Source organism: Schistocerca serialis, chromosome 1 (genome assembly GCF_023864345.2).
Source record: "Schistocerca serialis cubense isolate TAMUIC-IGC-003099 chromosome 1, iqSchSeri2.2, whole genome shotgun sequence".
NCBI classification, from domain to species: Eukaryota; Metazoa; Arthropoda; class Insecta; order Orthoptera; family Acrididae; genus Schistocerca; species Schistocerca serialis.
In genome coordinates, this window is record NC_064638.1 from 875911962 (window position 1) to 875937578 (window position 25617).

Sequence of the window (25617 nt, forward strand, 5' to 3'; positions counted from 1 at the left end):
TTCGTTGAATGTGAATCGATCTTTTTTAAATCTTTAGTGGAATATTAGAAAGGCGAGTGACGTTTTTACCACGATGCAGAGAATTGATTCGTGGCTTCTATTTTCTATGATGCCTGTGGGAAAAGGGTCTTTATGTTCAAATGGAACTAAACAAATTGTGATGGTTAAGGTCTTTGTTAGCGAACAAACTGTGTTAACTGTTGTTCCTGTGCTTTGGATGTGTTTGTCATGTAAAGCTGCAACTATGGAGGTGTAGCGGCGTTAGTTTGTTGTCAGTAGCTAGGCGATATCGTCGCCAAACATTTGCAACGAACAGTATTGTGTTAAACATTCCAACCAGAATTAGTTTATTAATTTCACAATGGCTAGCCGATCCGAAAATGGGAACGCGAATGTTGATGAACACAGCGTAGAGGTTTGTGGCAATTATTGTAGAGTAATATACTGTAGTTGCGAACGAGTCAAACTTTGGGTCCTGGGATCAGACACACTATTTTCAACAAGCGAAGTAACATTTCCATTCCGGTAACCAGACTTGGACGTTGTAAGGTAGTAGCTGTCACCTGCTATTGACATGTCATATGAGCATGTTTACACTATTACCATTGTATCTAGCACGAACAGAAGCTGCGTTGAGAAATCATGGTAATACACGGAATTCAGTTGTTGACATTACTTTCAAACGGCCTGTTATGCATTTGTACGCCAGTATCGCCAAACTGAACAGTTCCAGAGCTGTTGTTCTATGTGACACCATTTAGCGAAGTGGCAGTTCAGTTGGTCCTGATATTGTTTTCGTGCGAATATTGAAGCGACAGTGGTATCCGTGTATGAGAGTCAAATGTAAAAAAAAAAAAAAAAAAAAAAAAAAAAGTTCCTGTCAAATGGTGTATTTAGCCAAACTATTTTCATTACAAACCAAAAAGCTTTTTTTCATTGAGAAGAGTATACAGATCATGTTGTTCACGAATTCTTACACATCCAGCTTTGGCAGCTACAGAGTGCTGTCTGCAGTTGTAAAGTAAAATCTGATAATTGAATTTACTGTCGCCACTTGGACCAACATGACAGTGACGCTGGCCTAAGGAGCCGAAAACCGGTTCGTGATCAAATAAAAGTAATTTGGCAGAATGTTAGGAGGTGTAAACTATTTAATGTTATTAAAATACGTTGAACACGATACATGCAACAAATATTGGTGAAAATTAACACATTGCTTCTTCGTGCATTACGATTTTCGTCACATGTAACACCAATAAAGTAATATTAAAAATTTCAATTGATTGGTATCTAACCATGGTTCAATGTGCTGAAGAAACGTGTACATTTATTTGTCCAAAATGAATAGATTTTTTGGCCAAAGTTTTTATGTGGAGGAACGGTCGAAGATCAATATATTGCATCACTGAAGTGTTATGGGCCTCTTGTACATTTTCAGTAATGAAATAAATTGATGCTCAACGCTTCTGCCCGTAACTACTACTACTGTACATCCATTTGCACCTGTTGACTGTGGTATCTACGTCGACAGTCCCCAAAAACCCTTCAAATTAAAAATTCACAGTTCCTTGATGTGTCACAATATGTTCTATCAACTAATAACCTCCATTTAATCAACTTGTGCCTTAAGTTTTCAGCTTCATTTTATTCGGTGTTGCTTCACACTTTATACAAGCTACTCATTCTGTTTTATTTTTATTAATTTATTAAAGCATCTGCGCGCAAATTTCTTTGTATGGGTGTCATAATTTTGCTTAAATATATAAATTTATTTACAGCTGATGTATGAGTAATGTTTAAAAACAGGATATACATTAGAAAATCATGACATACATATTCATACACTATTTATTGCTGGATTATATAAGGCAAGATTAAATTAATGGAAAGAACCTGATTCCAACAAGAGGAAAGAATTGCAAGATGCCAACAATAATACGCTTTGGTTTTTAGATTACAGGGAACCATTTACAAACTAGTCATATGTTGTATTCTTTATGAAAATATCCATCTTCTTTATAGATTTTGTTATTGGTGAGGCTGATCATTTACTTGTATTAATATTTATTGCATTAACTCTGTAGGCCTAAGCGAGTAAAAACTTTTTTCAGTTAATATATTTGAAGACTCATTTTGAATTTACATAGTACCTTTATTTTCAATCTTTTTTAGAAGTTTATTGTATTGCTTTAGTCCTTGCTAAGGTCTTAACTTTATTCTTTCTATCCAGTTGATCATGTATGTAGTGTGTTTACCACATATTGCCCAATGTTTCCTGCATAAAAAGTGTAGCTCATTTAGAAATATCAAAATAGCCCCTCCCTCTTTTTTTTAGTAGCTTGATTCAGTGATCCCGTTTGTGACATGCTCATTATCCTGATGGCCTCTTCTTGTAGTTTGAATCCATTTTCCATATTTTGGGAATTTGCTCCCCAGAATGTTATGCCATGATAGAACGTGTGTATGGAAACTAGGAAATACAGATGCATCAGAGTCCACCAATATGCTTTGACCCATGACATCTGCTTTGACCCATGACGTCATAAATATGGTGGAAACAACCATAAACCACGAATCCAATATGGCACCTATGACATCATTACGTAAACATGATAAACACGAAAATACATTGAAAAACCAACACACATACGTTCCACAAAAAACCTAATGACACTAATGGGACAAGTGCGGCAAATTGTTGGTTTTTGGGTGGGGATAAACTAAATACAAACAAATTTAGACACCCACCCCCATACAAAACCACACAAAACGACGAAAAAACCGACAACACAAAACTACCCAAATTCCACTAAACCCAATATCCTGTGGAAGCGAATACTTCCCTTGACCTATATAGCTCAACAGCAGCTCCCAATCCCACAAATTGGAATCGAACACTTCCCTTGACCTATATAGCTCAACAGCGACTCCTGATACCTGAACACCGACAACCACAACCACACATTGTAATGGAACACTTCCCTCGACCCTAACACACAACAAATACACCACAATATCTCTCTCTCTCTCTCTCTCTCTCTCTCTCTCTCTCTCTCTCTCTCTCTCTCTCACACACACACACACACACACACACACACACACACACACACACACACACACACACCAATGAAAAAATACACAACCAAAAGAAAGACCCCCAACCTCCTCTCTCACCCCAAAATAAAATACCCATAAACAAAAACCAAGTGCAAAATAAAAAAATCTCAATCGCGCACTACAGCTCAACAAAAACTGCAACAAAATAGATCCTCCACAACTAAATCACACGCACACACACACACACACACACACACACACACACACACCCTCACAAAGACTAACAACAACTAACCCCCGCCCCCAAGCCGCAGCAACCCACCCACCCAAACCACCCACTTTCGGCCTATACATTTCACTAATAGCACTTTTAAAAAACCGAAAAAAAAAACAATAGCCATCAGGGACACTCTTCCGCCAACAGTACTCATCTAAATGAGACTGAAGGTTGGATGAGCACCTCTTCCCCCTCCCAAGAACTGACTTAACGGCCCCCACATCCACTCTATAGTATTTGTACAATCCCTCGTCTCATAATTTTTAAACTCTGAACTATGGTTAACAACTAAATGATTGTACCCATTACATCACACAACACGAAACCCTTAAACACACCACCAGAGGGCACAACGAATGGCAACATGACGACACCTACAAACACGCCACACTCACAAACCAAACTCCACGACGTCACACACCACAACAGACTTACGTCACGCGTCAAAGCCGATGGGTGCGATTGGATGCTTCGGTCAACCCAGAAACTATTAAATTCTTAGGCGTGAACTATTACACACTGTGTTTAATAGGCCTATTTGTAGGGCACAACCTGCTGCGATAATTCTTTTCCCAAGAGTTCTGTTAAGTTTATCCCATTTGAATTGCTGATCAACAAACATCCTTAAAATTTTTGTTCTAAAAACATGCTTGTGGGCTCATTATGGGAAATACGGAAGCGTCCGATCCCACCCGTCTGCTTTGACCCATGACGTCACAAATATGGCGGAAACAAAAACAAACACACACACTTTCCACAAGAAGCCTAATGACACTAACGGGACAAGCGCGGGAAATGGGGTGTTTTGGGTGGCTGGCAAACTAAATATAAACAAATTTAGACACCTTGCGTAGCTACAACGTGTAAGTGAAGACAGCCATGCATGAATACCCACCCACCTCCCCAGGGGTCATAACCCCTGCAACCCATAGAAGATAAAGATGCTTCAGTAGCTGATTAGTGTTTTTTGTCTTTTTTTTTTTTTTTTAAAATCTCACGGGATAGAACGAACAGATCAGAAAGATAAATATAATAAACTAAAACAGAAATTCGAGGAAACAGATAATTAAAATAAGTAATAAGTGTTTTTAAATTAAAAAAAAAAAAAATCTCACGAGACAGAACGAACAGATCAGAAAAGTAAATAAAATAAGATAAAACGGAACTGGAGACAGCCACACTCAAACCAAACTCCGTGCCGTCATGACGTCACACACGACAACACCCTTATGTCACAGGTCAAAGCAGACGCGTTGGATCGGACGCTTCTGTCGACCCTCATTATGTACATTAAGACATATTAAATTGTTTACTTGTGTAGGAGTTCATGTTATTAGTCATCTTTCATATTAGAGTGTTATTTTAATTCAAAGCATTCATTAGTGGTGTTTTATGTTCGTATAAGGCTACACCCTTTCAGAAGGGAAGATAAATACTTTCAGAATTTAGGCTTCCTAACACTTAAATGTAGATATGTATTCAGTGTTAACATTTTCTCTTCTTCAGGTATGCTTTTCTTGCTATTGGAATTTTGCATTTTACATCATCTTTACTATGACCACAATCACTTGTTTTGCTGCCAAATAGTAAAACGTGTTACTATTTTTAGTATGTCACTTCGTTAAGGGGACCTGTCCTGGAACGGGGTTGCATTTTTAAAATTATCTTCCCCCTCATAGTATTACTGATCTATAAAGAAGTAGCTCAACTTGTACAGACAATTAGGATATTAGTCAAAGCATTTCTGAGAAAATAACTTAGCCATCTGTTGTGTTGTGAAGCCAATAATATTTTACAAAAGACTAAAAACAGAACACTTTAACTAAGGTACCACTGATACCACTTGATAGCACTGACTGCCCAGCTCAGAAAAGCAAGTAGGGTATAGATAACGTGAAGAGACGTACATTATGCCTCCAGTTTATTTTTGGTTTCTAATCTCTGAAAAACATGCAGAATTTATTTTACTTTGAGATACATATTTAAGAATTTAGAATACTAATTTACATATCATATTTTAGAATTTTCTGATAATAGTGGGCAAGGGAGTTAGTGACGAATTATGTGTGCCAAGTTAGGTGAATTTAACTTCCATCATTTAGGAGAAAAGTATACCTGTACGATAAAAATTCAGATTTCTGGTAAATTGCAGACAATGATTCATGAACTTATTTGCTTATCACTATGCAGTGTTTAGAACATTCAAACAGCATATTCCTGTTGTCACATGTTTCTTTACCCTCCATATTCTTTTACTCATCTGGGCCTTCTTGGTAACAGGTTCTGTGTCTCTCTCCGCATCGGTTACTCGCAGCCAATCAGTATTGTAGTTTAAACTATATTCATTCCAGTCTTGATAGCTATTTCTTTTTTCTTTTTCAGAAAACTGTCATTAGGTTATTACTGCATCTATTACTCCTATTTTCAATACTGTCAGCCCAACAAATACAGGTTTTGGTGTTCACTCTGCTATGCAGCCATTGAAACTTTCATTGAGATTCTTTTAGAGATCAAGGAGATGTCTCATAAGATGATTTGTTATTTACCAGAGCTCTTTAATTAGGCTTAATTGCCTCCATAACAGCAAGGAATCCTCAGAATTACTCTATCCTTGTCATTTATAACATAAGAAACACACACACACACACACACACACACATACACACACACTGAAATAGAAAAAATGCAGCAGTAACTATGAAGCATGTGTGTTTCAGATTCCAAAAGCAAGAAGTAAACAAATATATCATAAGATCTCTGGTTGCAGCTAAGTCACAGTCTTCAAGATATGCCTCTGCTTGCGTTCTGGTAGTCAGTCTTCTATAATACTCCTGTGCTTACGATCTGTAACTAAAAGTGAAAAAAGTAAGGAAAAGAAGAATGTATCACGTATTCTGACACATTTTAAAATAACAGAGGGGCATGGTACCTGTGAAGCATTATGCTCAAACTGAATATATGAACAAACAGAAAATGGAAATGCTATAAAGTAAACATGCTTGTAATCAGCATGCTCTTTTCTAAAGAGTAGAACTTTTTTCAGATTTTTGGTCTTTTTTTCCATAAGTGCCTCTTTTTAATGTAATTCCCTTAGCATCAACTAATTTAACTGGATTCCATTACTCTTGGTTTACCTTTGTTAATGTTCATCTTATCACATTTTATGCCAAGACACTCTCCATCCTTTTCAACTGAACTTGTGAGTACCTTGCTGCCTGTGAGAACTATAGCATTGGCAACTTTCAAAGTTTTTATTTCTTGTTGTCTTTAATTCCCTTTCCAAATTTCTCCTTGCTGCTGAGTATACGGATTGAATAACATACAATCCTGTCTCTCCCTTCTGAAATAGTGCGTAGTTTCATGTCCTTCCGCTCTTATAACTGAAGTTTGATTTCTGCACAAATTGTAGATAATTGTTTACAGCCTGCATTTTATTCCCAATACCTTCAGAAATGTTTGTGCTTCTTCAGTCTTCTGAGATAAGTTGGAGGCTCAGTTTTGCCTCATGTTTTCATACACTTCTTTCCATAAGTCAGGTTCTACCAGTGTCTACATCCTCCTGTAAGTAATTCTTATCAGTATTTTGCAAATATGACTTATGCAACTGATAGTGTGGTAATATTTACAGCACATCCCCTCTCCATGGAAATTATTACATTCTTCTTGAAGTCTGACAATATTTTGACTGTCTCGTCTCTCTCGCATGTCAGATGGCATACTTTTTTTAAGATGGTGCTCGGAGAAATTTTGATGCTAGCTGGATGGCCTCTGCCTCAGGTGGCAGGTTACGATTTGGTCTTTTGGTGCTCTGTAAAATTTTACTTACAAAATCCCTTCTCCCACTTCTCTACTTCCTTTTGCATAATAGTATCATAAAGTTCCTTTCCTTTATATAGCCCTTTTATGTATTGTTTCTACCTTTCAGTCTTCCCTTTGTTTAGCTTAGACTTTGTCTAAACTCTTGGTATTCACAAGGTTGCTTCTCCTTATTTTTTTTTTTCAAAGGTTTGTTTTAAATATTTCCTGTGTGTGGCACCTACCTTTCACATAACACTTGCTACCACTGCTTCACATTTCTCTCCTAGTAACTCCTGCTATGCTACTTTATTTATTCAGGGATCAACTCTCAATGATATAGGATTTGTCATCATAATGTAGTGCAAATAGGTAGCTCAAAATATACATACGCATACAATATATAAGTATGTTTTTACGACAGTAAGACAGGCATTTGCCTGAAATGATTTACAATGCTGCAAAAAACCTAAATCTTGATGGTCAGACGGAGCGAACTCACATCCTCCCAGATATTAAGTCAGTGTGTTAAGAAATGCAGTGGCTCACTCGGTTGGTCCTTATTGCCATGATGTGCAATGTTATTTTGGTCATACACAGTTTGCACCACAAAACTTTTAAACAATATTATGAAAAGGAAAGTTGCTACTCACTGTGTAGAGGAGACGCTGAGTCACAGATAGGCACAACAAAGAGACAGTCACAAATTAGCTTTTGGCCAGTATATCCTTTGTCAAAAATAGAGTGCGAGCCCACACACACACACACACACACACACACACACACACACACACACACACACACAACTTTCCTTTCCATAATATTGTTATATTCGAGCCTTGATTTTCCTTTGTTATATTACAAAATACAGTTTATCACGGCACAGGCTACAGAGACCCCCTGTTGACTCCTTCACTCTGACCATTTTGTTGTTTGTCAATCTCATTTTATATATGTCAGTATTCCTTTTTGCCCACTTCACATACTTTATTTTTATATCTTCTCCTTCCATTAATTAAGTTCAATATCTTATGTGAGATTTCCTTCTGAGCCTTGCGCTTATGACCAGCTCTTCACCTACTGCTGTCATTACATTATCATCTATATACATAAATGATCTGACAAGTGGGGTGAGCATCAATCTGTGGCTATTTGCTGGTGATAGTGTGGTGTGTGAGAAGATGTCATTGTTGAGTGACTGTAGGAGGATGTAGGATGACATAGACAAGGTCTATAGTTGGTGTGAAGAATGGTTCCAAAAACAGAAAAATATAAGTTAATGCAGAAGAATAGGGAAAAAAATTGTGTAATGTTCAAATACATGACTGTTATTGTGCTACTTGACACAGTCACATTGATTAAGTATCTGGATGTAATGTAGCAAAGTGATATGAAATGTAATTAACATGTAAGGATGGCATTAGTGAAGATGAAAGATTGATTTCAGTTTATTGGGAGAATTTTGGGGAAGTGTAACTCATCTATAAAGGAGATCATGTATAGAACACAAGTGTGGCCCATTCTTGAGAACTGCTAGTGTGTGTGGGATCTCCACCAGGTTGGATTAAAGAAAGACATCAAATGAATTCAGAGGTGAGCTGCTAGTTTTGTTGGCAGAAGGATCAATCGGCGCACGAATATTATGGAGCTGCTTCATGAACTGAAATGAAAATTTGTGGATGGAAGATAGCGTTCTTTTTGTGAAACACTATTACGATAATTTAGAGAAGCAGATTTGAAGCTAAGTGCAGTAAGATTCTACAGTCACCAACAAACATTTCACACAAGGCCTACAAAAATAAGAGAAATTAAGGCTTCTTTGTGTTTTAAAGGCATAACACAAAAATGAACTTGTTCACACACAATAAAATAGTCTTGCCTCACAGTATGTATATCATAGGTTATAAATATACGAGGTGCATTCAAGTTCTAAGGCCTCCGATTTTTTTTCTAATTAACTACTCACCCGAAATCGATGAAACTGGCGTTACTTCTCGACGTAATCGCCCTGCAGACGTACACATTTTTCACAAAGCTGACGCCATGATTCCATGGCAGCGGCGAAGGCTTCTTTAGGAGTCTGTTTTGACCACTGGAAAATCGCTGAGGCAATAGCAGCACGGCTGCTGAATGTGTGGCCACGGAGAGTGTCTTTCATTGTTGGAAAAAGCCAAAAGTCACTAGGAGCCAGGTCAGGTGAGCAGGGAGCATGAGGAATCATTTCAAAGTTGTTATCACGAAGAAACTGTTGCGTAACGTTAGCTCGATGTGCGGGTGCATTGTCTTGGTGAAACAGCACATGCGCAGCCCTTCCCGGACGTTTTTGTTGCAGTGCAGGAAGGAATTTGTTCTTCAAAACATTTTCATAGGATGCACCTGTTACCGTAGTGCCCTTTGGAACGCAATGGGTAAGGATTACGCCCTCGCTGTCCCAGAACATGGACACCATCATTTTTTCAGCACTGGCGGTTACCCGAAATTTTTTTGGTGGTGGTGAATCTGTGTGCTTCCATTGAGCTGACTGGCGCTTTGTTTCTGGATTGAAAAATGGCATCCACGTCTCATCCATTGTCACAACCGATGAAAAGAAAGTCCCATTCATGCTGTCGTTGTGTGTCAACGTTGCTTGGCAACATGCCACACGGGCAGCCATGAGGTCGTCCGTCAGCATTCGTGGCACCCACCTGGATGACACTTTTCGCATTTTCAGGTCGTCATGCAGTATTGTGTGCACAGAACCCACAGAAATGCCAACTCTGGAGGCGATCTGTTCAATAGTCATTCGGCGATCCCCCAAAACAATTCTCTCCACTTTCTCGATCATGTCGTCAGACCAGCTTGTGCGAGCCCGAGGTTGTTTCGGTTTGTTGTCACACAATGTTCTGCCTTCATTGAACTGTTGCACCCACGAACGCACTTTCGACACATCCGTAACTCCATCACCACATGTCTCCTTCAACTGTCGATGAATTTCAATTGGTTTCACACCACGCAAATTCAGAAAACGAATGATTGCACGCTGTTCAAGTAAGGAAAACGTCGCCATTTTAAGTATTTAAAACAGTTCTCATTCTCGCCGCTGGCGGTAAAATTCCATCTGCCGTATGGTGCTGCCATCTCTGGGACCTATTGGCAATGAATGCGGTCTCATTTTAAAACTTCGCCAGTTTCTATCTCTTTCCAGTCCGGAGAACAAAAATCGGAGGCCTTAGAACTTAAATGCACCTCGTAAGCAACCAGATGTCTAAAAAATTATATAGCAAACTACCACAGTTTTTACAGAGGTGGAACAGGTATATCATTTGACTGTAACATGTGACAGCTCTGTGATTAAATGTACATCATACATTCGCAATATGTGTCATGACAGTATACACAGTTTAACACCTCATGTTCTGTAACATTCAACCTACTGGCACAAAACAGCATATTATTAGTGGCTCCAGAAATATTCAGACTACCGGCATGGGTCATTATATAAATCTTGTTCTCAGTGTTCATGTGCCACCCCACACACAATCTCCAGTTTTCAGAATGAGATTTTCACTCTGCAGCGGAGTGTGCGCTGATGTGAAACTTCCTGGCAGATTAAAACTGTGTGCCCGACCGAGACTCGAACTCGGGACCTTTGCCTTTCGCGGGCAAGTGCTCTACCATCTGAGCTACCGAAGCACGACTCATGCCCGGTACTCTCAGCTTTACTTCTGCCAGTATCTCGTCTCCTACCTTCCAAACTTTACAGAAGCTCTTCTGTGAACCTTGCAGAACTAGCACTCCTGAAAGCTGTGAGTACTGGGCGTGAGTCTTGCTTCGGTAGCTCAGATGGTAGAGCACTTGCCCGCGAAAGGCAAAGGTCCCGAGTTCGAGTCTCGATCGGGCACACAGTTTTAATCTGCCAGGAAGTTTCATATCAGCGCACACTCCGCTGCAGAGTGAAAATCTCATTCTGGAAACATCCCCCAGGCTGTGGCCAAGCCAAGTCTCCGCAGTATCCTTTCTTTCAGGAGTGCTAGTTCTGCAAGGTTCGCAGAAGAGCTTCTGTAAAGTTTGGAAGGTAGGAGACGAGATACTGGCAGAAGTAAAGCTGTGAGTACCGGGCGTGAGCCGTGCTTCGGTAGCTCAGATGGTAGAGCACTTGCCCGCGAAAGGCAAAGGTCCCGAGTTCGAGTCTCGGTCGGGCACACAGTTTTAATCTGCCAGGAAGTTTTAATCTCCAGTTTTGTTGAAATTTGTGCAGAATGTACGTCAGGACATGCATTAACTTTTGTGAAGTTTCAGCTCCACCGTTAACATGGTGTTGGTGGTAGAACTGTTTTTTCAAGGTCCACCTTCTCTAGAATTGCAAACATACAGAAAAACTCATCAAATGTTGTAAGATGTTGTGCCTGATGTATTAGAGTTAAGCTTCCGCTGCAACGTGCCATCCTAACACATTTTTTGGCAGGAATAGGGAAATAATATAAATGAAGATCAGAAAGCAATGTCAATGATACTCCATTGGTCTTTGAGTGTGCTGAAAAATTTTGTCTGCATATTTCCCCCATACTTTAACAAGGAATAGGTAGTAAGGGGTGTCCCAAGAGTATATGTCTAACATACGATGACAAGAAGATAGAAGAAGTGGACAGTGTTAAATTCTTGGGATTACAGCTTGACAATAAATTCAACTGGGAGGAGCACACCACAGAACTGCTGAAGCGTCTTAACAAATCTCTGTTTGCAATGCGAATTTTGTCATACATAGGGGATATAAAAATGAAAAAGCTGGCATACTATGCTTACTTTCATTCCATAATGTCATATGGGATTATTTTTTGGGGTAATTCATCTAGCCAAGCTAAAGTTTTCCGGGCACAAAAACGTGCAGTAAGAGTTATATGTGGTGTGAACTCAAGAACATCCTGCAGAAGCCTGTTTAGGGAACTAGGGATACTAACTACTGCTTCCCAATATATTTATTCCTTAACGAAATTTGTCATTAAAAATATATCACTTTTTCAGTGATGAGAGTGTGTTGTAATTGTATGTCTAATTGGTTCAACATTGTACCAAGAGGTCGCAATTATCGTCAGTCGGTCATGCGAATAGCTAAACTAGAGTGAATTTAAGACTCCTTTCAGAAATGAGTATATATGTTTTTAGTATTATGATAAAGAATATAATCACCATTGGCTTCTCATTACATTTATTGTTTTACAGTGTAGTGGGGACATTGCAATAATGAACATGAATTGAATCATCTAGTAAGACATTGTAACTTCTGAAGTCTCTGACTCATCTGGAAAAACCTTCCATGACCAAAAAGGAAGGCTGATGTGACTGGATATGAAATTATTTTTGTATGAAAATGGCAGAGCAATGTGGACACAGACGGCCTTTAATATTGGAGACAGGGTATTGGAACTTAAACACACAGTCAATCCTCTGTGACATTAACAAAGCCCTGCAGAATTAATTTTTTAGTCTTTATTTCCTCTGTTATGATCTCTCTTCATATCTACTGACTGGAAACGGCCACATCAAAATTGATCGCAGGAGATGAACTCTTGGCTGCAGACAGTAAAAACTTGTCTAAAAATGCAGAGGAGTTAGTCATTTGTTCAATGAATCCTCCAATTGTTAAGCTTGGATAAGTTTATTTCGTATTGACAATCAGTACTGATGTAAAATATTGTCCATGGCAGACAATATTCTTCTCTGTTAGACTTCATCAGTTCTTACTATGAGGTGCCACCTGAAAGTTCCCAGAATTTGTGTGTGTGCGCATGTAACTGAGTCTAGATAGTATGGTGAAATGCCACCAGGTGGTACCGTGTATATTTTTGAGAGTTAGTACTCAATCGGATTTGTGCTAGGTGGTCTTACAAAATTGACAGTGGTGAGTGTTTGCAAACAACATGTGTGCATGAACTTTTGTTTCAGACTTGGAAAAACTGCTACATAAACACATGGCACGTTGAAGCAAGTATTTGAGGATGATGCCTTAAGTGACAGTCAATCTTAAGAACGTTTTAAATGTTTTCAGAATTACAGAACTTTGTTTGATGATTACACCTATTCAAGACAGCTGTCAACCAGCATAACTTCCGAACACTGTTTAGAATACTATACTGGAAGATAATAGGCACACCATCTAGAACTTTCATGCAATGTCATGGGGCTGTCGTATGTGAATTGTCTGAAGATTTTGTCTGATGAAAGTGGAGCACAGGCGATTGGTTCCTCCCTTGTGACTGCGAGGTCACACACTGCATTAATCACAGAGTTTCTGGCAAAAACCAAAGTTACAGCTGCTCCGTGATATTCACCTGATTTGGCACCAAGTTACGTTTTTTATTCCCCAACATGAAATTTCTAGTTAAAAAGCCAAAGATTTTACACAGTTGTGGAGATTGAAATAGAATCACAAGTGGTACTAAATAGGTTCATGAAAAATGCATTCAAAGATTTCAGTTCTTGCAAAAATGACTGGGAATGTTGTATACATGCCCACGGGGACTACTTTGAAGGTGATGGTGATAAAGTGTAATTTTATTATTGGTTCATTCAGGAACTTTCGGGTAGCAACTCGTACTTGAGCAATTCTGTTATGTAGATCCTGAACAAATTCAGTCTTAATGATTGTTTATTTGATCATAGTACTCCGGTTAAATTTGTGGAATTAGTATTGTAAATTGTTTTGTTAGACAGAAGTTTTGCCATGGAGGACAAGGCTGTGTATGTCACCTGGAGTATTTAACGCATAAGCAAATAGTCAATCATATTATATCCTTTTTAAACCCATGAATTTGTTTGGAGCATTTGTAGATTTGTTATGTGCTGAACTATTGTTTGTAAGCTTTTAGCATTGTATGGCAAGAGAATTGTAACTATCCTGTGATACCTAAGAATTTGATATGAACAGCAAACAAAAAAACTTTTTCACCCGCAGCAGACATCGTGCTAATACTGTGTAACATCACCTGTGACTTTACTAACGGTCTCAGTTTGGTGTGACATAGTTCAAAAGTTTCTTAGAGTGTGCCACTCATTGATGATTAAACCCTATAGGGGTACCAAATTCTGCTGTTGTTGATTGCTTTGTTTCACTTGTTCTTGTAAATAGTCCTAAGCATTTTCTATAGGATCGAGATGATTTAGAAAACCAGTTGAGGTGTTACAAAATGCCTGATTATTTGCTGAACGAGGAACATCTGAGATTAGGACTGGAAGCATGGCTGTTTTCATCTTTTATCGTGGGAATGTTTGTAGTGTCCTTGTCACGAAGATGTAGCAGAAAGGGTAATAGTGGTCACTGACAACATTGAAGCGAATGTCATGGATCACATTTGTCATAATCTGTTGAGTCAACTCAAGTCGTGGAATGAAAAACATCCCCAAAATGTCACAGTACAGCCTCTGGTTTGAACTTCACACTCAGCAGCCTAAAATCCACAGAGGGCTGTTGGTGTGTATAGTGCCTCGCACCATTTAGAAAGGGGAAAAATACTAACTCCTCAGGCCCCATTATATGCCTCCAATTAGCTACTATCCTTATCTCTCTCTTGTTTTGCCTATTCAAGACAACCAGCTTTCTGCAGCTGTGAACAGTAGCCTGTTGCAAAGTATCACAACCTTTGTTCGGAAACTGGTCAAGATGGACCTGCATTTACTCATAACAGCCTTTTGTATGAGGTATATTCAGAAAGTAGACAACGTTTTGGCTTTAAAAAAACTAAGTACAAGAAATACATTTTATTATATACATCTGAAAGAGCGACTGACATACTACTTTTCCACATAGTCACCAAACTCATTGAGGCACTTATTGTAGCGGTGGACAAGCTTTGAAAGACCTTTGTTGTAAAATTCTCTCACCTGAGACTTTAGCCAGTGAGTCACGCCCGCCTAGAGTTCCATGTCATCATCAAAGTGCTGCGTTGCAAGCCAGTTCTTCATCTTGGGAAACAAGTGGAAGTCACTTGGTGCAAGATCGGGGCTATAGGGCGGATGAGGGAAAATTTCCCATTTGAATGAATTAAAGAGTTCTTTAGTGCAGTTTGTTGTGTGAGGTCGGACAGTTGTGCGAAAACAAAATTTTTGACGTCTGCTTTCTTCGGTGTTTGTTTTGAAATTTGTGAAAAAGAAAGCGAAAGCTCCATTATTGTGAAGCGATGGTATTCACAAATCGTTTCATCAATTTTAGCGACAAGGTCGTCAGTCACAATGTTTGGGCATCCACTCTTCTCTTCATCATGAGCGTTGGTTCAGCCATTTTTAAACCAAATGCAATTACATTGTTTCCGTACACTTTGTACAGTTCATGATAAATTTCTATGGGTTTTAGGTTTTTTACCAACAGAAACCGTATCACAGACCACACCTCACAACTGCCAGAATTTTGTTTCAGCGCACATTTCAAATTCGAATATCGAAAAAACCAGACACACAGAGATGTTCCCATTGTCACGAATGGATGCTGCTGAGCACGCACATACCAAAATACATGCGATCGGTGCGCGCCTAGTGGCATCAGACGGAAACATTCCCTACTTTCTGAATGGTTTGAAACCAATTGATAGCAATTGACGGAGTCAGATCTTTTGGTTATGATCTGTCTGTAACAACTGTCTTTACACCAGGCTACACAGTTGCAAGTAGTACACCATGTCTAGTAGACAGGTTGAACAGGCTATGTAGATATACTGACAAATTTTGAAACTTACTTCATGGTATGGTCACGGGCATGTCCACGTAATAGCTCTTTTCGCCAGTCTGTCATTTCTGCTGATCTCCCTCCCTCCCTCCCTCCCTCCCTCCCACCCTCCCTGCGCCCTGACATCAGTAGTAGCGAGGCAGATGACGGTCCACACCATTTACCTTGCTCCAAAGTGATCTGTATGCTCTTCAAAGGTAGTTATCAATATTTTATCCAGTGAGCTTATGAAAGTCTGCCACATTCATGTTTCTTTTTATTTCTTTTTTGTTGTGTGCTGAGTATAAGATGTGTTGTTGCAGTGAGAATTATTTGCATTTCTTTTTCCTAAATATCATGATTGGCGAGTGATCCAGAATGGGATTTTCCTTGTTGCCAAAAATCTTATTGAATTATGTAACTGACAAAAATTAGAATATAGATGCAGTTTAATGTAATATTTTGAAAGTCTTAAATTCTGCTACCAGTTTCACTGATAATCAGAAGCTCTTTCCATTCGCAGACACTGGCTGAAGTTTTCCGATGTTTCATCTGCATGGAGAAACTGAGGGATGCACACCTTTGCCCTCATTGCTCAAAGTTGTGTTGCTACGTATGTATTAGACGGTGGCTAACTGAGCAGAGACCACAGTGCCCACATTGTCGTGCCCCATTACATCTGCACGAACTCGTGAACTGTCGCTGGGTGAGGGAGGTCACACAGCAGCTGGATACCCTGCAGCAGCAGGCGGCAGCTGTGGCTGCAGGGGCAGCGGCAACAACAGCAAACTCTCCTAGTGGAACTCTGCTGGGCAGGGACAGGTAATTAATCAAAATGGATTTATGATATTGCCAAGGTGAAATGATTTGTGTGCACTCGTGTTTGGTTAATATCGTAAATAAGGATTGCCAGAGGGAGTGGAATGTGGGCATAACTTCAACATTCTGATTTGGCATTACTCTGAAACAACTCATATTCACATTCCATCTAACTAATCTTTGTACCAAAAAATAACTACTGTGTAGGTGTTTTTGCTTCATAAGTTTGACTTGGTTGTATAATTTGTGATTTATTTAGATTTTTGAATATTTCATTGCAGTACAGTGATTATTTAATGCCAATTTAATTAGAGCTATGAATATAAAATAGAAATTTAATTCACATAATTAAGTTTCTCATTAAGTTGCAATGGTGTGACATCCTGTATGCAGTCAGACATTCATTGCTGAAATTCTGATTAATTTTAGTGACAGCAGTATTGAGAAATGCTATCATGCTCTACATACACTAATAATGTGAAGTGTGCACCACTTAAACCTCGTCTCATTTTGTATTCACTGTGTAAAAAGTACACTGCTAACTCATATGAAACTTTTTGCTTTTGTTTGATTTCTGTCTTTCTGTGTAGTTTAATTGGCGAACATATAGAGCCTTTAGAATTTCGTATATGTTGCTACTTAAAATGTTCAGTATGGACAAATTGTGATGAATTGGCTTCTCTGCACTAAGGTACACATTTTCAACAACAGTGCTGATGTTTTGTATGGAATGAAAAGCATGATATGTGCAGTGGTAGTCATCAAACTACACTTCTAAATTTTCATAAATATCCTGTGTGTAAATTTAAACAATGGAAACTCTGGGTAGGAATATCAGCAATATAGGGAAAGACAGATTAGTACTTACCATAAAGAATACACATTAATTTGCGGTCAGGCACAATTAAAGGAAGCTTACACAAAGGTTTTTGCACTGCCTTCACCAGCAGAAGAGACACACACACACACCATTCATGCACACATGATCACCAACTCCAGCAGCTCTGGTCAGAATGGCAGAGTTGGTGATCATGTGTGAGTGAGGTATGCTTGCTTGTGTGTAAGAGTGGTGAGTGCTTCTTTTTTTGCTGGTGAAGGCTGTTTCCAAAAGCTTTGTGTACATATATTTTAATTGTGCCTGTCTGCGACTTGGCTTGTCTTCTTTGCAGTAAGTAGCAGTCCATATTCTCCTGTGTTTTCATTGTGTAAATTTATTAGGTTTATCATGAACAAAAATCTCCATGCAGCATCTGCCAGAGTTTATTGTTCTCACAATTACTATTAACACCCACCCGTCCAAACCCCAACATGGTAGCCAATCTCTTTTGGGGGTTATCAAGTATTGCTGTGCCTATAATCTCCTGGTCACACGAGATTGTACTGTTGGTGTTTGAGCAATCAGCTCACAGTAAATGTCTAGGATTAAGCTGCATATCTGGAACATGTGGACTCCATGTATTGGTTATTTGCCCAATATATCCTGTGGCTGGGTGACAGTCCTAAGGAGAGCCACCAGAATGGGTTACAACATGGTAGACGGTATACAAAGCAAGAGGCTCAAACTATCACTAGCTGTTAGCCATACAGCACCAGGAGTTGCACCTGACAGATCAGATTAACAGAAAGCAGCCAGATACAATCTTAAGGGATTTCCTGTTGTGGATGTTCTGTGGGAGAATACAAGTTTAGTAAATGAAGAGAGAAATATTCTCTTGAATAAGTGATATGTACTAGAACATGGAAAATCAAAGGTTAGTGCAGTACCTCAGTAGGTGGAATTAGTGGTGGGGTTATACAGGGTGACTCAGGAGGAAAAGATACATGCTACGAGGGGTGATAGAACTGATTCTGAACAAAAAACTTCAGATGAACAAATCTAACTGTCCCAGGTGGGCACACCTGGCCACCAGTACCATACAGTCATGTCATTTCATCCTGAGTGCAAAAGTCATCAGTTGTTACAATGTTTGAGAGAGATTTTCATTAGTGACAGATAAGGATGTCAGCTACATATGTTTTGGCATGTGCTTTGCTCTCATGTCTTACAGATTCCCCCCTGCAGGCCCGGGGGTTAGAATAGGCCTGAGGTATTCCTGCCTGTCATAAGAGGCGACTAACAGGAGTCTCTTACCTTTTGGTCTTTATGTGATAGTCCCCTGTGGGGTTTGACCTCCATTTTTCAAAATTTTCCCAAAAAGAACCAATTGGGGAAGGGCACCTTACATGGTGCATCGTATCCATCATGCATTGAGATCTTTAGCTCACTTTCTCGACGTGGCATTTCAGTTCTGCTCATCCTCCATCTCTTGGGCAAGGACACCTTCCTGGGTGCGTTTTGCTCCACCCACTATGCAGTGTCGTTTTTTGTGCTGACAATGACCATGGAATTCTTTGCACCTCATATCCAGCACGGTAGCCAGTCCATTGTGGTGGGGCCGCCATGTACCCTGTTGGTTGTAGCCTACTGACAACCCAGGAGTCGCTCTGATGATGCCTGCACTGTTAACTCCCCACGTATGCCAAGGAGTAAATGCCCGTCACCCTGGGGCATCGGGACTCTTGGCAATGGCCATCCTGCCAGGTGGCATTTGCTGTGGCTGGGTGGTACCTGTGGGGAGGACCCCTTGTCTGAGTGGGTGGCATCGGGGCAGATGACACACGATGAAGCGTACGATGTCATCACTTGCTGGTGATCAAACGCTAGCAGTCTCTAAGTGTTCAAAGTCTCAGTACAATGCAAGGAAGTATGATCCAAAATCGTTCCCATTCCTGGCCGCACCATGGGAGTAACGTCAGGCTAAGGATGACAGCGAACCTTATTCGTCCTGGTAACTTGTATGTACAAGAGCTGATGGAGACTCCTTTGTATCGATGAAGCCTCAGTTTTATGTAGAGCATTTGGAGGACAAGTTTGGGGAGGTGGAGGGCTTGTCCAAAATGCGGTCATGGTCAGTCTTGATAAAAACGGCATCCTCTGCCCGGTCACAAAGGTTAGAGCTTAATTGTGGCCCAGGGTATTATATTCCACAGGGACCTTCTTTTGCAGTCTGACGACAAGCTGCGCTCTAACGTAGAGTGATGAGAAGTTCATTTAGTCTGGCGTGCCCATTGGGGTCTGAGGGATAATCAGCTTGTCACCAGTGCCTTCAACTTGGCCTTCGAGGGTGACACATTACCCCAGAAGGTCAGTGTGATGGTCTACCGCTGTGATGTCAAGCCTTATATCCCTCCCCCAATGCAGTGCTTTAAGTGCTGGAAGTTTGGCCGTATGTCTTCCCACTGTACTTCCAGTATCACATGTCGAGATTGTGGACGTTCTTCCCATGCCAAAACTCTGTGTACCCAGCCGCCCAACTGTGTCAACTGCGGAGAGCATCATTCCCCTTGTTCACCAGACTGCAGGATTTTACAACGAGAAAGGAAAATCGTGGAATACAAGACCCTGGGCCGCCTGACCTACTCTGAGGCCAAGAGTAAATTTGAGTGCCACATCCTGTGGCTATGACCACCTCTTACGCCGCCGCTACGAGATCAGTTGTAGTCCCATCAGTTCCTTGAGTTCCAGTTGGCTCTCAGAGCCAGAAGACTATACCTGCTCCCTTGATGGTGGAGGGGGGGGAGGGGTGGGAGGGGCACTTCCCTCCCTGTTGCTCCCGCACCACCTACCTTGGGAGCACTGTCCCCCCAACCATCGGGGACACCAGTCCCCACTTCTCAGCTGGAGAAGCGTAAGTCTTCTTTGGCTCCTCTCACTAGGAAGGGGTCCCTTGGGTCACTCCCTTCCCAGGTTTCTGCTAGTGGGAAAGATGACACCCGCCAGTGGCTGAAGTGCCCCAAAGCAGCTGTTTGTAGGGCTTCATGATCATCCTCAGCCCCGGAGACTGAATCAGTGAAGCCCTCCCAGCGAGAGAAACCCAATGATCAGCAAGAGAAATCCAGAAAGAACACCCCCAAGACCAACGGAATTGTGGTGGCACCCACACCACCGCTGCCTACAAGCTCTGCATCTGAGGATGAACTGAAGATTCTGGCATCTGCGGATGACCTAGATCTCGCCAGACCCTCAGACACAATGGATATAGCCTGTTCAGGAATAAATCTGTGGCAGTAGGTGACACTGAGGCATCGACTGCCTCATTGAGTGTTTCATGCAGTCCCAGTATCACGATCACGTCATCCTTCAGTGGAAGTGCGATGGTTTTTTCCACCACCTGGCTGAGCTACGGCAGCTGTTAAGCTTTACACCTGCTTTCTGCATTGCCCTCCAGGAGACCTGGTTTCCGGCAATGCGGGCCCCTGCCATTCACGGTTACAGAGGATGTTACGAGAACCGTAGTGAATATAATAGTGTCAGGTGGAGTTTGCTTTTATGTCCTGAACTCGATATGTAGTGAACCTGTGCCCCTTCAAACTCCTCTTGAAGCTGTGGCTGTCAGGGTACGGATGATGCAGGAAATAACTGTCTGCAATGTGTATCTCCCTCCACATGGCATGGTACCCCTGTGTGTACTGGTTGCACTGATTGATCAACTACCTAAACCTTTCCTACTTTTTGAAGGTTTTAACGCCCATAACCCCTTGTGGGGTAGCACCATGCTTACTGGCCGTGGCAGAGATGTCGAAAATTTACTCTCCCAACATGACCTCTGCCTCTTAAATACTGGAGCTGCCACATATTTCACTGTGACTCATGGTAGTTACTTAGCCATATATTTATCAATTTGCGGCCCAGGACTTCTCCCATCTCTCCACTGGATAGCACATGACAATCTATGTGGTAGTGACCATTTCTCAATCTTCCTGTCACTCCCCTGGTGTCATGCCCACGGACGCCAACCCAGATGGGCTCTAAACAAGGGAGACCAGGTAGCCTTCACCTGTGCTGTCACTGTTGTATGTCCCCCACGTAGTGTCATTGATGTTGTGATTCAGCATGTCACTACAACGATAGTTTCTGCAGCGGAAAATGCGACCCCTCGTTCTTTAGGGTGCCCTTGGCAAAAGACAGTCCCTTGGTGGTCATCGGTAGTCGCTAAGGCAGTTAGTGTCAGTGTGCTCTACAGAGACATAGGCGACACCCTTCCCTAGAGCACCTAAAAGCCTTTAAGCGGCTCCATGCCTGCGTTTGCCTGCTTTTAAAACGATGGAAACAGGAATGTTGGGAGAGATATGTGTCGACCATTGGGTGCCGTACGCCACCTTTCCAAGTCTGGACGAAGATCAGATGTCTTTTTGGGTACCAGACCGCAACAGGTGTCTCTGGAGTTAGCATCAATGGCATGCTCTCTACCGACGCAAACGCGATTGCCAAGTACTTAGCTGAGCACTATGCTCGATCCTCTGTGTAGAGAACTACCCCCCAGCCTTTCACACCCTCAAACGGCGGATGGAAAGAAAAGTCTTCTTGTTCACTACATGCCACACTGAACCCTATAACGCCCCATTTACAGAGTGGGAGCTCCTCAGCGCCCTTGCACATTACCCCAACACAGCTCCTGGGCCAGATCGGAACAACAGTCAGAAGATTAAACATCTCTCATCTGACTACAAGGGATATCTCTTCATCATCTTCAACCGTATTTGGTGTGATGACGTCTTTACATCGCAATGGTGGGAGAGCACAATCATTCCGGTGCTAAACCCGGAAAAAATCCTCATGATATGGATAGCTATCGGTCCATCAGCCTCACCAAGATTCTCTGTGAGCTGCTGGAATGTATTGTGTGTCGGGGGTTGGGTTGGGTCCTGCAGTCATGTGACCTACTGGCTCCATGTCAGGGCGGCTTCCACCAGGGTCGCTCTACCACTGATGATCTTGTGTCCCTCTAGTCTGCCATCTGAACAGCCTTTTCTGTACGCCAACATCTGGTTGCCATCTTTTTTCACTTAAGTAAAGCATACGACACGACGTGGTGACATTATATCCTTGCCTCACTGTATGAGTGGGGTATACAGGGCCCACTCCCAATTTTTATCCAAAACTTCCTGTTGCTCCGTACTTTCCATGTCCAAGTCGGTGCCTCCCATAGTTACCCCCATATTCAGGAGAATGGCGTTCTGCAGGGCTCTGTGTTGAATGTATCTCTACTTTTAGTGGCCATTAATGGTCTAGCAGCAGATGCAGGGCCGTTGGTCTCTGCTTCTCTGTATGTGGACGACTTCTGCATTTCAAAATGCTCCTCCAGTACTGGTATTGCTGAGCAGTGCCTACAGGAAGTCATTTACAAGGCGCAGTCATGGTCTCTAGCCCACAGCTTCCAGTTTTCAGTCGCGAAGTCATGTATCATGCATTTTTGTCAGCATCACACTGTTCATCCAGAACCAGAAGTTTATCCTAATGATGATCCACTCACTGTAGTGGAGTTGTATCGATTCTTAGGACTGGTTTTTGACACCTGATTGACTTCGCTACCTCACGTGTGTCGGCTTAAGCGGAAGTGCTGGCAGCACCTCAATGCTATCCGCTGCCTGAGCAACACCAACTGGGGTGCAGATCCTCTATGCTGCTGCAGCTCTTCAGAGCCCTTGTTCAATCCCGCCTCAGCTATGGGAATCTGGCTTACAGTTCGGCGGCGCCCTCAGCATTGCGTTTACTCGACCCAGTGCACCACTGTGGCGTTCGCCTAGTGACAGGAGCACACATTCGTAGTTCTCCTGAGCATCCAAATTACCGTCTCCTTTTCCCACCCGTGACAGTTCATCTCTCGCATTAGCACCCCAGGTCAGGGCTCAGGGTTGCGGTTCACGTGCGATCCCTTCTCTCCGAACTGGAGTCCTGCCCTTTACCACCTCTACTTGAGGTCCATTCATGTACATCTCTATGGTGTACAACTCGGCCGAAGCTTCGCCCGGACCTTTTGCATGGCCCCAAGGACTCTGTTAATGCTGCTGCTCTCCGCTGTCACTTCCTCTCGATTCTTGATGTGTTCTGGGGCTCTGAAGTTGTTTACATCAATTTCTTAATGGCTGATGGTAATGTTCGCTTCATGTTTATCCACAGAGGTCAGATTGAACAGCATTCCTTGCCTGCTGGCTGCTGTCTATTCACTGCAGAGCTTGTGGCCATATCTTGTGCACTTCAGTACGTCTGTTCCTGTTCTGGTGAGTAGTTTGTTCTGACTCTGAGCAGCTTACAAGCTATCGACTACTGCTACCCTCGCCATCCTTTGGTAGCAACCATCCAGGAGTCCATCTCTGCCCTGCAACGGTAGTTGTTCAGTGGTGTTTGTGTGGACCCCAGGACATGTCGGAATCCTAGGCATTGAACTTGCTGACAGGCTGGCCAAACAGGCTATGCAGAAACCACTCCCGTAGATGGGCATGTCTGAAACTGACCTGTGTTCTGTCTTATATCGCAAGGTTTTTCAGCTTTGGGAGACGGAGTGGCATAACAGTATGCGCACAACAAATTGCGTGTCATTAAGGAGACTGCGGATGTGTGGAAGTCTTCCCTGCAGGCTTCTCACAGGAAATCAGTTGTACTTTGTTGGCTCCGCATTGGCCATACGTGGCTCACATGCGGTTACCTCCTCCATGACTGACGTCCACCTCTTGCTGGAGTGCCCACTTTTAGCCGCTGTGTGGCGGACTTTTAACTTTCCCAGCACCCTACCTTCAGTGTTGGCAGACAATGCCTCAGCAACAGCTTTAGTTTTACGTTTTATTCGAGAGGGTGGGTTTTATCATTTGTTCTGAGTTTTAGTGCATGTCCTTTGTCTCTCTGTTCCTCCACCCTAGGGCTTTAAGGGTGGAGGTTTTAATGTTTTCCAGAGGGCCTGGCTTTTCCTTTTTGTTCTCATGGTCAGCCAGCCATGGTAATCTGCTTTCTTGTTTTTAATCTCTTCTCCCTCTTTTTTGTGTCTCTCTGTGCTTTTCTTGACCTGTTCCCCCCCCTGTGCCATATGTCTTCTTTGTTTTCTTCTTTCCCTTGAGTAATTGGCCTACTGGGAACAAGGGACCTATGACCTCATAGTTTGGTGATGATGATCTGTGAGAGCTGAAAGCGTTACTGTAGTCTCCTTCCCAAGCTATCTAATTTAGGGAGAATAATGTTTTGTGTTTCAATCTCAAATGTGACTAGCAAAAGAAATTTTAGTGTGGCAGACTTGATCTGAAATGAGTCAATTCATTGTAATTACACCAAAAGAAAATAATTTGGAGACAGTTTTGTTCCTGTTAGATTTATAATTTCTCAGGTGGTAGAATACGCACATGTACATTTGGATTGGAAAAGCATATGGTGTTATAAAAAGCAGCAGTGTAATTTTTTATTACAAGACAGACAAAAGTTGGTAATTACATCATTTTCCTGTGAAACTTCAAACTATTTCCTAATTTTTGTTGTTACATAAAGCAAGCTATTTTCACTAATGGATCAAAATGGTGTTTCAGTTACATACTATCATGCAGTAATATATGTCTCCAGCATAACTAAATTGATGAGAGTGTAGTTCCATCAACTGGTGGGTGTTTGCCAGGAGTGACGCAAGCCTCCAGAGACACAAAGCTGCAACTAAAACAGTTGCAACAGCAGTGCGGTGATGCCCCAGACAGGGTGACCCCTACCTTCCCTACAGCACCTCATTTGATGACAGCCTTAATGCTTTGAGCATTCCCAATAGAGTAAGTTATGCCTGAGTGTGGAGGGCTCAAGCAAATATGAGCAAGCAAAACACCCTATTTGCAGCCCTCTAGTTGTTTACCTCATGTTTCAGTACTACAGTTATTGCACAAGCGTAGTACAGTGTTGTTACACATACAGTCAAGACAGTACGGGTCACTGTAGTGCCACAGATCTTCACACACGCAGAGTATGGTGACATGATCTTTGTCTACAGGTTTTGCAATGGGATTTCCAGAGTCACTGTTCGGGAATACAAATGATGATTTCCTAATCATGGAGTTCCTGATAGCAGGGTCTGTAGCAGTCAGTTTGACTGTCAGCATAAGTGTGGTACGCTTCCCAGTGTACATGTTGTGTTTGAACATCCCGTCC

General features: G+C 41.7%; 1 protein-coding gene across 1 annotated transcript in view; it reads left to right on the top strand.

Moving 5' to 3' along the window:
• The first annotated feature begins 212 nt into the window (after nt 1-212).
• The window catches only part of LOC126486396 (E3 ubiquitin-protein ligase TRIM37-like), a 305290-nt gene continuing 279885 nt past the window's right edge, over nt 213-25617 (top strand). The window contains 2 exon segments of the mRNA XM_050108945.1: nt 213-415; nt 16327-16625. Coding sequence (XP_049964902.1) covers nt 362-415; nt 16327-16625 — 353 coding nt within the window. The 5' untranslated portion in view covers nt 213-361.